This window comes from Ochotona princeps, chromosome 15 (assembly GCF_030435755.1).
Source record: "Ochotona princeps isolate mOchPri1 chromosome 15, mOchPri1.hap1, whole genome shotgun sequence".
Lineage (NCBI taxonomy): Eukaryota > Metazoa > Chordata > Mammalia > Lagomorpha > Ochotonidae > Ochotona > Ochotona princeps.
Window position 1 is genome coordinate 22,104,687 of NC_080846.1, and position 13,780 is coordinate 22,118,466.

Sequence of the window (13,780 nt, forward strand, 5' to 3'; positions counted from 1 at the left end):
TACATTGAGTGAAATAAGTGAGGCAAAAGGAAGAAGACTACTGTATAATTTCAGTTGTATGTGTAAATAAAAAAATATCATCTACTTTCCTTGAGAGCAAAATGGTAGTTACCAAAGTCAGGGAAGAGGAGGATGGGGTAGAGAAGGTTGATTAATGGGTCCTGTTATAGACAGGAGAAAGTTCTAGTATTTGAGTGTATATTTTGTTTAAAAAAAATCTGGAAGAAAGTGTTTTGAATATTTTCACCAAAAAGATGAGAACTAACCGAAGAGAATTGAGCATTGTACAATTTCTACATGCTTTACACTGTCACAAAGTACCCTCTCCAAAATATGTACAATATTTAGGTATCAGTTAATAAGAACAAAAATGTGACAGTATTTTAAATTAGTAATGAGAGCATCCAAACACACACATAATGTATTTTGTATTGCTTCCTTTAAAATGACTGCCGTAGCTGGGTATTAAGTACAGGGGTAAGATATTACTATTTTAGTCCTTTTGTACTGCTGTAACAGTAGCTGATTCTGGAGGCCAGGAAATCACAAAATGAAGAACCTTGACATTTGTGGTAAGGTCTTCTTGGTGTAGCATCATCATCATCCCATGGTGGAAGGCTGAAGAGAACATGTTTATGAGAGGGTAAGAGATGATGTTCTAAACATACAGTAATGAACCCATTGCTACCATAACATCAGTAATCCTGATTACCTCCTGAAAACCCTATCTCTCAACTCTTTTGCTTTGGAGATTAGACTTGAATTTTAGAAGACTCATTTAAACCATAGCAGTTACTAAATAGAAGACTTTTTGTATTTAATTGAATGAGAAATTTGGATTGCTTTATTCACTGAAGATAGATGCAAAGTGTATCACAAATCTCTTTTGGGTTCGCAAATGCTCATCTAGCAATATTTTTTCAGCATAGTCCTTGGTATAATGCAGTTTCCCTTGTAAATTTATGCTATAAACCTTGGGCAAGTGTTATATTCACTGTCTAGTGTCTAGTAGTTCATGTTTAAAGTCTCTTAATACAGTGACTGTCATTATGTTTCATAAATTACAGTATCATTAGCATAAACTCATTTTGGTGCCGAATTAGCTGTTGCACAGATCCTTGGTATTATTTGTAGGTTTTATAAGTAACCTTTGTGGGGTGTCTTGTTTTTCTGCTCACATGTCACCACACCGTAGCGTAGCGTAATTCTTTAAATGGCCTGTGTACAAAAATAGTTGAAAGAAGAAATCTGTTAAGTGCTGAAAGGCAGATCACCCAGCTTTTTTGAAGCTTGAGTATTATAAATGCTCCCGTCAATTTAAGTAGAAATATTGCCCTGTCTTTATTTGAATGTGTTTTCTGCTGTATCTATCTTCTCAAAATTGAGGTAAATGATAGGAGTGTATTTAACAGAAATTAGATGGAGGCAGCAGTCTGATTGTTTCCTTCTAGAGTTCTGAGGCATCGACATTTATGTTTTTGAGGGGAGGGGCAAGAAATTTATGACTAACTTTGTTTCATCTTTGTGAATTGTAAGTCTCTAAGTCTTAAATGTTTTGTTGCTGCTGTTATTGTTACTTAAATTTTGATTTGTTTGTACTTGAAAGGCAGAGAGAGTGAAAGAGAGCAGCTTTCTGTTTACTGTTGGTTCATCCTCAGATTCCTGTGTCAGCTAATGCTGGAAGCTCAAGTCCCATATGAGGACAGGGACCCAGTTACCTACTGTCACCTGCTGCCTCCTAAGGTGTGCATTAGCAGGAATCTGGAATTGGAAGCAGAGCCAGGACTCTAACCCATGCACTCTGCTATTGATGTCGGCTTCCCAAGTGGAGTCAACTGCTTCTCAAATGCTTGCCCCTAAACATTTTTTTTTTTTAAATGGGAACTTCAATTTTAGTTACTAACTTCAAGAACTAGCAATATGTGCTTGCTTTGGCAGCAGATATACTAAAAAGAATTAATAATACTAACAGTCTTATTTTCTTTTTAGGTTGTAGATGTTCTAGTAAGATATCAGAGTTCATATTTGGATGGAATTGGCAGTCATTAAATCTTTTAAATGTGTAGTATTTCCATATTTCTGTAAAAGATTTCTTCGAAAGGCAGAGGGATAGAGAGAAATGTCTTCCATCTGCTGATTCACTCCCTGGATTTGCACAACAGCTAGAGCTGGGATAAGCCAAAGGCTGGAACCCGAACTCCATTTGGATCTCCCACATGGTGGACACACATTCTTGGGTCGTCATCTGCTGCGTTCTTGCACATGTTAGCGAGGAGCTATTGGAAATGAAGGAGCCAGGATTCACAGTGGCACACTGATATGTAATATGATCATCCAGGCACCACAATGTATAGCCCATTTTGGTAGTTTCTAAATTTGTTGATGATGTAAATTTACATAGACCAATGAAACCAGACCAATGAGAAATAATTTGGAAGTGAATGTGTTAAATATTTTAGAAAATACTTTGTAAATATTTGTGAGTATCTACTTTTATGATCACATATGTTAACTTTTTGGCAGTCTTTCAGTAAAGATGATGATTATATTAGCTAAACTTTGAAGATGGAACCTCAAAGCCTTGGGACCTTGCATCCGCATGGGAAACCTGGAAGAAGTTCCTGGCTTTGGATCGACTTAGCTCTGACCGTTTAGGCCACTTGCGGAGTGAATCAGCTGGTGGCTCTTTCTCTCTGTTTCCCTTTCTCTTTGTAAATGTGACTTTCTAATAAAAGATAAAATCTTTAAAATTTGTTTGTCCTATATTCCACAGTCATCACTCCTGTACCTCTAATTTAACAACCCCCGATCTCTTAGAATATCATAGAGTTGTAACTATATAGTAGGTAGCCTTTTTGGACTGGTGGCTTTCAGTTCATAATATACGTTTATTTACACTTCTGTTTTTCATGGTTTGATAGCTCATTTCTTTTAACATCAATAAATAGTCCATTGTCTAAATGTAATACTGTTTATCCATTCACCTAAAGGGCATCTTCATAGCTTTCAAAGTTTCACAGTAATGAATATAGCTGCTCTAAACATCCATATTCAGGTTTTTGTACAGACTTATATTTTCACCTTCTTTGGTTGAATAATGAGTGTAATTGCTGGATTGTATGGGGAGAGTATGTTTAGTTTTGTTAAGAAACCACCAGACTGTCTTCCAAAGTGGCTGTACCATTTTGCATTCCCACCAGCCAATGAATCAGAGCTCCTGTTCCTCTGCATCTTCGCCAGCATTTGGTGATGTCAGTGTTCTGGATTTTGACCATTCTGATAGGTATGTAGTGGTATCTCATTATTTTAATTTGCATTTCCCTGATGACATATGATGTGGATCATCTTTTGTATATACTTGTTATGGTGTGATAGCTGTTAAATTCTTTCACCTATGTTTTAGTTTGTTTTGTTGAATTTTGAGACTATGCATTGTTGGGATAACAGCCCAGATAATGTCTTTTGTAATGATTTGTCTGACAATCTGGCTTCTCTTTTTATCCTCTTGATAGTGTCTTTTTGTAGATTGAATGAAATTCAGCTTATTCCTTTCAAGGATCATGCCTCTGTTCTATCTAAAAAGTGTTTGCTAAGCCTGTGTTTTCTAATGGTGTATGGTTTTGTGTACTACATGTGGATTTGTGATCTGTTTGGGGTTAATTGTGAAGAGCGGAAGGTCTGTTCAGATCAGTTTTGGTTTTAACATGTGTATGTCTAGTTGTTCGAGCACTGTTGAATAGACTGCTTTGCTGCATTATATGTCTTTGCTGCTTTGTGAGTAATCTCTTGACTATATGTAAGAGCATTTACAGGTTCTCTGTACTGTTCTGCTGTTCTATTCCTCTATTCTTTCACCAACACTACACAGTTTTATTTGCCGTAGCTTTATCATGGGTTTTGAAGTTGGATATTACCAGTCGTAGCACTGTTCTTGTGTATTGTGTGACTATTCTGAATCTACTGCTTTTCTTTAATTCTAATGGAATCATTCTGATGATATCCTCTGAGTAACTTGTTGAGATTTTTATTGATCATATCAAATCTATAGATGAAGTTGGGAAAAACTGACATCTTGATTAACACTCAGTTTTCCCATGTACAAGTTTTGTGTGTTAATCTTGCATCCTGCAACCTTGCTATCATTTTGAGTGTTAGTTTCAACTGTTTTCTTATTGGTTCTTAGAGTTTTCATAGGTGATCATCCTTGGACAAAATTGTATTTCTTATTCTAGTCTGTGCCTTTTCTTCTTGCATTAACTGTGCTGCAGGTACTTTGTAAAGCACTGGTTAGAGGGCAGATCCTTGCCTCGTTCCTGATGATGGGCAGGCTTTGAATTTCTCACTGTGTATTACGGTTTTAGGCAATACATTTTCTGGTGGGTATTCTTTAAAAAGTTGAGGAAGTTCATTTTTATTCCTAGTTTGCTAGAACTTTTTAAATACATAGATGTTTTTGTTTGTTTGTTGTTGTTTGTTTGTTTTTCTGAATGCTTTTGCTGCAAATTGATGTGACCATGAAATTCGCACCTACTGTAGTTCTTTACTGCTTTCCAGGTTGTCTCTGTTGTTTGTTCCTATTTTTGTTTTCCATTCTTTCTCTACCTTTTTTGGTTTTAAATGAGCATTTGTAGGATTCTGTTTTCTCTCTTCATGCCAATAACTTACAGCCCTGGGAATTTACAATATACATATACAGCTCATCCGAAAATGCCCTCGGGAGCAGTTGGTACTCCGTCTCTGTGACTTTTTCACCTTAAGTATTCTTAGTGATACTGGACACTTTTATCTTCTGGATATTCCTTTAACTTATCCCTTACTACATGGGTTGCCTGTTCTTAGCATACACCCGATAGAATAAATTTTGTAAATGTTGACTAGCCTGTGGTATGAGTCTCCCACAACTTTTGTTGCTGTAGTTATGGTGTGCAATCAATTATTATTCTCTGGGAAATCTTCCATTTTTACAGTGAGCAAATGGGAGACTTCAAAATAATCACAAAGTTGAAAGAAACTGTTCTTTGTTCTTTATAAAGAGTAAAAACTAACCAGATAGTACAGCTGTTGGTGAGTTGGATTTTTTGACCTTTTGATTCTTGTGGATAGGTTGTTCTCGGTTCTCTTTATATTCTTATATCTTGATATCTGTATGTAGAGCCCTTCTGATTTTATAAAGTCAGTTGTACTTTTTTTGTTGTTGTTTTTGGTTTGTGAAAGAGCTGCAAATTCTTGCCTCACCTTAAATTCAGACAGGTAATGATATTTGGAAAGCCTTTGAGTTCTTGCCTAGTTCCCTTCTGTTTTCACTCAGTGTGCCCATTAAGGTTTGGATATTGAAGATTGGTAAATCCAAGTGGACAGGAAAGGTTATAATTGCAAGGTTAATTATGACCGGAGCAATGGGAATAAAAGACTTTACAAAGCAACTTTTATATAATAGATAATTTGGAACATTTCTTTTCCCACAAAACATCTCTAATTAGTCACTAATTTAATTTTAATATCACAGTGATTTGCTAAGCATATATTAAACAAACTGTACTGTGTTGCAGAATGAATATTTAATCAGCAAAAACAAAAGGACTTTCAAAGAGCAAATAAAAAAATGCTATGTTACAAAAGAATGTCACAAAAGAATTCACCTTCTCCGGGTTTTAGATCAGTCTAGCTGCTGATGAAATACGCAGGTGTTTGCTACACAGGTGCAATACTCTACAGCTGTTGGAAACATTTTCCTTCATCCTTCAGAGCTTGCCACCCCCTGCTACCAGCTTCTAATGCAGTTTTCCTCTGTTTAAACTTCTAAAGATATTTATTTACTTATTGGAAAGGCAGAGTTATGGAGAGAGGAGAGACAGAGATCTTTCATCCACTGGTTCAGTCTCCAAATGGCTGCAAAGGCCACAGTTGTGACTTCCTGAAGCTGGGAGCCAGGAAGTTCTTCTGGATCTCCCATGTGGGTATAGAGGGCCAAGGAGTTGGGCCATACCCCAATTCTTTCCCAGACCCTAGGCATGGAGCTGAGCTAAGTGGAGCAGTGCGGACATGAACTGACAACCATATGGGATGCTGGCGCTGCAGGTGGAGACTTAGCTGGATATGCCACCACGCCTGCCCCATCTGTTTAAATTTTAATGCTGGAAGATATGATTTGTGTGTCTACCAAAAGGTGCAACCCAGAAAGATAACTGACCATTAAGGCAGCTGAATTATTTACTTTTTTAAAAAGATGTATTCATTTATTTGAAAGTCAAAGATCCAGAGAGAGGGAGTGACAGACATCTTCCATTCCTTGGTCCATTCTCCCAGATGACCACAATGACCAGGACTGTGGCAGACCAGGAACTTCATCCTGGTCTCCTGCAAGGGTGGCAGGGACCCAGTCACTTGGGCTGTCTTACATTGCATTTCCCAGGCTATTAGCAGGGGGCTGGATTGGAAGTAGAATGCTGTGACACAAACTGCTTTGAAGGTGGCAGCTGTACCCACTGCATTCCAGTGCTGCCTCTTGAGCATTAGACTTTATTTCATAGAGGACTTGAATTTTCCTGAGACTTAAAACCTCACCTGAAAGGTTAATAAGTTTTTAGAATTTTGAGAAAATGCCTTTGAAATGTGTGCTTGCAGAGTTGTTCTCTTTAGACTGAACTTTTGAAAGGCAAGGCTAATATAGTTATTCATTTAAAAATCTACAAGGGGGCCCAGTGTGATAGCCTAGTGGCTAAACTCCTTGCCTTGTGTGCACTGGGATCCCACCTGGGCGCCGATTCTAATCCTGGCAGCCCTACTTCCCATCCAGTTCCCTGCTTGTGGCCTGGGAAGATGGCCTAAAGCCTTGGTACCCTGCACCTGTGGGAGACCTGGAGAAGGTTCCTGGCTTCAGATTGGTGCAGCATAGGCCGTTGAGGTCACTGGGGTAGTGAATCAACTGATGGAAAATCTTCCTCTCTGTATATCTGACTTTGCAATATAAATAAATAAATAAATAAATAAATCTTTAAAAAAATATCTACAACGGGGCCAACACAATGGCTCAATTGGCTGACCCTCTCCTCCAAAGCACTGGGATCCCATATGGGCGTTGGTTTGTGTCCCACCTGTTCCAGCTCCTGCTTGTGGCTTGGGAAGGAAGGGGAGGATGGCCCAAGGCCTTGGGGCCCTGCACCCATGTGGGGGACCTAGGAGAAGCTTTTGGCTCCTGGTTTCAGTTCAACTCAGCACTGGCTTTCGGGCCATTTGGAAGTGAACCAGTGGTAGAAAGTAGAAAACCTTTCTCTGTGTCTGTCTGGGGCCCTTTAGCCCTCTCCTCACTGTTTCCTCTTACATTATTACCATAGTAGAGTCCTTCAGTAGTAGTAACGAGTCCATCACTCTGTTATTTAAGTATATAGACACTGTATGTATAGACATTGATAGACGGTCCAGCATTCTATTTTCAAGATATATTCAACAGTTTTATTGGGAGCCTATCTTGTATTTGGGAGTAGAGATGCATACTGCAATGTATCTTCACTTGTTGGTATGCTAGTCTCAGTTATAGTTCGTCTATGTATGTACATATGTGTTTATATGTGCCTGCATATATACTGATTCTGTATTATTCTTTAAGGTTGCTTTATATCAGAAAATATATCTTTGTTCTTCTGAGATTAACTTATTTCATTGAGCATAATGGTTTCTAGATCAGATCATTTTGTTGCAGATGGTAGAATTTCATTGTTTTTAATGATGGAGTAGTATTCCATAGAGTAGAGTCACAGTTTTTTTTTATCCGTTCCTCTTTTGATGGACATCTGGATTGTTCCCATGTATATTACTTTTTAACTCACTTTTCTGTGAATTTTTGAAATACCCTTTATTTGTGGTTTGAAATAATCTGAGCAAGTAAATTGAAGAACTCCCATTTGGAATAACCTGAGGTGGAATGAAGCTGTGTGGAGGCTGCAGGGCAGAAAGCTGGGGAATAGCAGTGTAAACTTGGCATAAGATTGTGACTTTCCAGGATGGAAGAATAAATTGTTAAACAATTCTTGTTTTATTTCAGAAATAGACAAGACAGGCAGAGGGACAAAGAGAATCTACTATCGGATGATCCGGCACCACACCATGTGGGTTTCCTTTGTGGTTGCCCGGGATACAAGGGATACTTGATCCGTCCTTTGCTACCTTCCAGAATGTGCAAAAGTAGAGGAGCCAGGCCTCAAACCTTTGCTGTGCCTGATGGGATGTGGGTTCCAAAGCAACAGTTAAGCCCAGAGCCTTAAAGTCCCCCAGTGCAATGAAAGAAGCAACTTCAAAGTCCTCCGGTCTCCCTGGAAAAGAGACTAAAAGTGCATAAAATGGCAAAATGAAGATAAGATTTCTGTAGTTTTCTACTTAAAAGGGACAGTTGGCAAAAACTTGATAGTTTTCAGTTGATGTGCTGTTTCCAACTCCAGTTTCCTTCTAAAACAGCCTTAAGGGTAAATTTTTTTCTGCTTTTAGTTATAGATCTTTTACTTTAACAGGTGGTGATTATCATAGGCATTATGGGAAATTTTTTGACAGAAGGTATGTGGGACAGAAAATACCTTGTTGTCTTTTTTTTATATGTTATATTCTCAGGTAGCTTCATCTAATTAAGAGATCACAACTGGAAGATAACAGTGTTCTCCCACAGAATAATAACAATAATAATAATAATAATTATTATTATTAGTCTTATCTTGTTACCCACCCCCCCCCCACTGTCACAAAACCTTTTCCCTCCAGCTTCCTCTAGAACTTAACAGCAAATATTCACAGCCAACACTATTCAAGCACTAACTCCATATCTAGTACTAGGAGTGACTCCAGGCATTCAAGTGAGAATCATGGACTGTCCTGTTTTAAGCAGCTCAGTAGAGCAATCTGGTAGTAGGACACTCATAGATTTTTCTGTGCTTTTTTAGGAATACTTGAAGAGCTAGAATAAGTCAGCCAGAAAACATGCTGGAATGGGTTTTCTTTGTGGATATTAAAACCTTGGGTTTTTTTTTTGTAAAGAATTGAGTATTTTTATATTTTCAGAAACTGCTCTTATAAAGAACCAAAAAGTACTAAAGTACTTACTAAAAATACTTTTTAGAGCCTTTGGCCAGTGTATTTTAGGTAGATCCATAAGGCTTTCTTGGTAGCGCTTACATTAAAATGATGGTTTTGAAAAATATTTTTAGTCCATGTATTCCAATTTGTAACATTTTCTTTGATTTTAGATTATCATGTCTTCGTATTCCTTCTATAAGAACTTTTCCCCATCATTAGAATTTTTTTCTTATCAACATTAAAACTTTTGTTGATTGGCAAGTGTTGTCTACAAATCCATTAGCAAAATTCTTGATAACAGGTTACATTTTTCCTGGCTTTTTTTTTTTTTATTGTGCCTTGTTGAGCTGTTCTCCCACATGAACTTTCTTAGAATCAAGCAGTTCCTGGTTCCTGTGGGACTTCCTGTTTTCTCAAATAAAAATAGAAAAGCTCAAAAAGGAAACCTAGTCAGTGTGAACAACTTTGTAAGATCAGTTAGTCTTAGTAATCACCTAGACTATACAGATCTACAATCTCGATAAAAAATAAGTTTTCAGTTATTTGAAAGTCTGAGTATTTTTGCATAAAATACTCAAGCAAAAAGATAAGCAGAAGCTTTGAATAATAACCGCGAATGATGCCACACATTTATCCATAAACTTGTCTGTGTTTTTTAAGAGTGTCAGGATAGGAGGGGAGATGAGAAATGAATCCTTGTGATGCAAGAGCTTATTGGAACCTTGTGGTTACTACTGAGACTTAATTTAATTCTTAGCTACTTTGATTTGTATTTTTTTCTTGTTGCTTTTCCAGGTGTTAGCAAGGTGTAGGAGGGGTTTTTATCTTATTGTAACTCAGATTTGTAAATAAATTATTCAATTTTAAATCAGCTAGTACATTTCCTCAGGTAGTTAACTACTTTGAGTCCAGATTTTGAAGAGAAACTACACTGAAGTGAAAACAATGATAATATTTATTAACTGTAATTAATGGTATTGTGAAGGGCAGGCACTCTGACGTGATGCAAACATTTTACGTGTTTTATCTCAATCCTGACAACTGCTATAAAAGGTGAGTGTAGCACTGTTATTCCTTCTGTGTAGAAGCTGTGGCCTAGAGAGGCTAAGTGGATGTCAGTTCCAGGAGACCTGTTTGTCAGTAGTGAGGCTGGCACTTGAAATAGCTCCCTTGGTACCAAGTAACCTGAACTAAACGATCAGAGAAAACCACAAATACAAAATGAGAGTGGTCATTAATAGTGCTGCTTCTGCAACTTTTTGCTGTTACCAGTGTTTTTATATTTTGTATATTTACATTCAGTTTTAGCAAAGTGCATGTTGGCGTTTCAGAGGGCATGGTTAGTAGATTCTAATTCTTAAGTGATGCTAATAATTGTCTCTTTTTCTTTTCCTTGATAGTAAAAAACCCCTTTGGTGAAACATTTGGAAAAATAGAAGTAAGTAAAAGATCATAATACTGATATTTTGTGTCATGTTTTATATGTTAAAAAATTAGAATAACTGTTAATGATTTGTAAGCCACTTGTAGTCTGAAATTATTTTATTTTCTTTCTCCACAATTTTAGAATGTAATCAGATTTGTTTTAATCTGGGGTTCTCTAGCAGTTAATTTAAAACCATTTTTTCAGTAATTTGTAAAGTCAGACGAAGGTATTGGTTATATGAGGAATATTTTCTTGTTCTGAACATTCCATAACTACCTGTATGCGATTAACTCTGCCATGGATTTCTCTCCTGAGAGCTAAAGTGTTTTGTGAGTTTAATGTAAAAGCCAGCTGCCAACTAGAACGGACATGGCATTTTATCTATGGCTCTGGATCTACAGTTAAAAACAAAAATCGGCCCATTTTCCTAAGGTGTTGGATATCTTAGCAATTTTTATTCTCTTTGTTTTCATCGTATCTCTTTTAGTTCTTTTGCACATTGGCGTGCCTGTTCAGTCATCAGAAAGACAAAATATATAGAAAGGAGGCATTCCTTAGGCTACCTGTTTACACTTCTTTCTGTTTTTAAAAATTCTATAATATTCACAGTCTCCTTAAATTTTACTTAAGATGTTCACTTAAGATCTTTGCAAGGTACTTTGAAGATGGAAGATACTTTTCTGGTAATTTTTTAAATTATAAGAACTGACAATATATGTAGGCCTGTAGAGAAACATTATTTTACACTAAAGGGTGTGAAACTATGTAATCAGATTCACAGAATAATACATCAGATGGTTACAGTGAGACTTTGAAAGAAGTATGTATAATGCTATGTTGTGATATTTACTTACAACAATGTTGTTATCACTTGCAACAATGCTTTTGTGACACCATGATTAAAATACACTACCATGTCTTATTGAACATTAGAAATTCAACGCTCAATTTCTTCTGTATCTTTTTCTCCATGGGGGGAACTGAAGCTCTTATCTTGAATCAGTAATAATTATAGTACAGATAATTTCAGTTGACTTACATTATAGTATATATTCTTTGCCAGCCACTGTGCTGAGAATTTAAAATCATTTAAATAATAATACAAAGAAATAAGGATGTGTTTGGAGAGAGAGTTTGCTGTGGATGGAAGAGGGAAATATTTAAAGATGATAATGTATGAGAAAGTCCTACAGGTTTTTCAGCCTAGGAATAAAGTTTGTTTCAGAGGATGTGTTGATAAATGATAATATGAACCTTATTAAAACAGCCAGAAGTAGGTAATTCAAATTATGGGAGTATTTATTTTTAGTGAAAATTCACTTTAAAATCTACTTTGAATAAATAAGGTCATTAACCATTTGTACAGCAGTTAGGAAAGTCAGGTGAGACACTCTTCAAGCTGAAATTTAAGAGAGTCTGGGGCCCGGCACGGTAGTGTAGCAGCTAAGGTCTTCTCCTTGCATGTGCTGGGATCCCATGTAGGCACCAGTTCTGATCTCGGCTGCCCCTCTTCCCATTCAGCTCCCTGCTTGTGGCCTGGGAAAGTAGTGGAATGTGGCCTAGGGCCTTGGGACCCTGCACCCTTGTGGGAGACCTGGAAAAGGCTCTAGGCTCCTGGCTTCAGATTGGCTCAACTCTGGCCATTGTGGTTGCTTGGGGAGTGAATCAACGACAGAAGATCTTCCTCTCTGTCTCTCCTCCTCACTGTATATCTGAATTTCTAATAAAAATAAAATAAATCTTAAAAAAAAGACAGTTTGAAAGGCATTCAGAATAAAAAGTTATAAAGTTGTAAACCAATAAAGTAGTTTCAATAGTTGATTTGTAGACTTTTCAGATGTATTGCTAGTTCAGTGAACCTAGTACTAAAGATAATTGACCCAATCTGGTTTTTTTAATTTGTTCACTTACTAACATAAAAAATCATTTAGATCTTATTTTACTTGGTCTTTGGATGGCACTTAGGATTTGTGTGTGTGTATGTGTGGTTATTTTGAGTAAGTTTTTCTTACAAATACATTATCAGAAGGGAACAATATCTAGGTTACTCAGTGTGAGATCCAAGTCCATGTAGTTTTTATTTTACTCATTTAGCCCGGTGTAAATTTGCAATCACAGGGATAGGTACCCAGTGACTTGTTTTTGAAATGTGAGATGGGCATGGTTAGTCAGCTCTCCAGAATAGCGAAGAAAGGAATCAAATTTTTTAGTTACTTTAATCCCATAGTTTAGTGAGATTGAGATTGAAAAGACTTGGAAGGCAAGTGGTGAGCTGAAGGAATAATGAACTCTTCCTCTCTCAGCCAGCTGTTGTTGCCCCAGAGACTTCAGCAGGTAGGATCTCAGATCCTTTGCTGAGTTTTCTCCCTAGGGTCACTGATTCAAGCTGCGTAAACAGGCAGCTCAGCCATAGGGTGCAAAAATGTTCTCTTCCATTACTGAGACAGCATTAAAACAAATGGATGAAGTCACATGTCATTAGGCATAAATCTTTTCCAGCCTTTTTATTCCTCCCGAACTTGCCACATGGTCATGTTAATGTAATAATTGTTTTGTTAGACACTCTGGAAAAGGGAAATAATAAAAAATGTGGTCCCCAGATTCATCATGAACTTAGTTCCTATAGTATGACAGGCTGTTACTCCTCTCCTCACTAGCCTGCTCACCATTTCACGTATTATTCCTTTATCACAGTTATTCTTAAATTGGGGCAGTGTGCTTTAGACTGTGCTATTGCATTAGCTCATGTAGTCATTTCTGCTTCCAAGCCACTCTATGTATTCTAGGAGAGTAATTGTCTGGAAATACAAGTCTATTTTATTTTCTTTCTCCACAATTTTAAAATGTAATCAGATTCGTTTTAATCTGGGGCTCTCTGGCAGTTAATTTAAAACCATTTTCCCAGTAATTTGCTGAGTCAGACGAAGGTAGTGGTTACATGAGGAATGTAACCAGTGCTTTCCTTCCCTCATGCTCTTACCCGTGCTGTTCTGTCTACCTTGGAGAGCTGATCTGTTGTGTTCCTCCTTGGAGACCAGCTCAGTTATTTCTGTCTCATAATTGTATCTTCCAGTTTCTTTCTCATTTGTGTTTGCATTAACCTTTGCAGTTGCAAGATAGAGTTAATACACTTATTTGTTTATTTTTGCTTGAGAGCAGGAATAATCTTGTTCACTGGTCTTTCACTTTGCTAAGAGAACAGTTCTTAACTCCTGGTAGATAGATATTCATTGAATGTTTATGTGAGTTTAATCATCCATAGATTTATACAGAACCTCCTTGAGAAGGATGAGA

At 37.1% G+C, this 13,780-nt stretch overlaps 1 protein-coding gene across 1 annotated transcript in view; it reads left to right on the plus strand.

Annotated features, from left to right (window-relative positions):
* The window catches only part of LEMD3 (LEM domain containing 3), a 53,744-nt gene that overhangs the window by 16,413 nt on the left and 23,551 nt on the right, over positions 1–13,780 (plus strand). Inside the window, exon 2 of the mRNA XM_004583229.3 lies at positions 10,461–10,498. Coding sequence (XP_004583286.2) covers positions 10,461–10,498 — 38 coding nt within the window. The remainder of the gene's footprint in view (positions 1–10,460; positions 10,499–13,780) is intronic.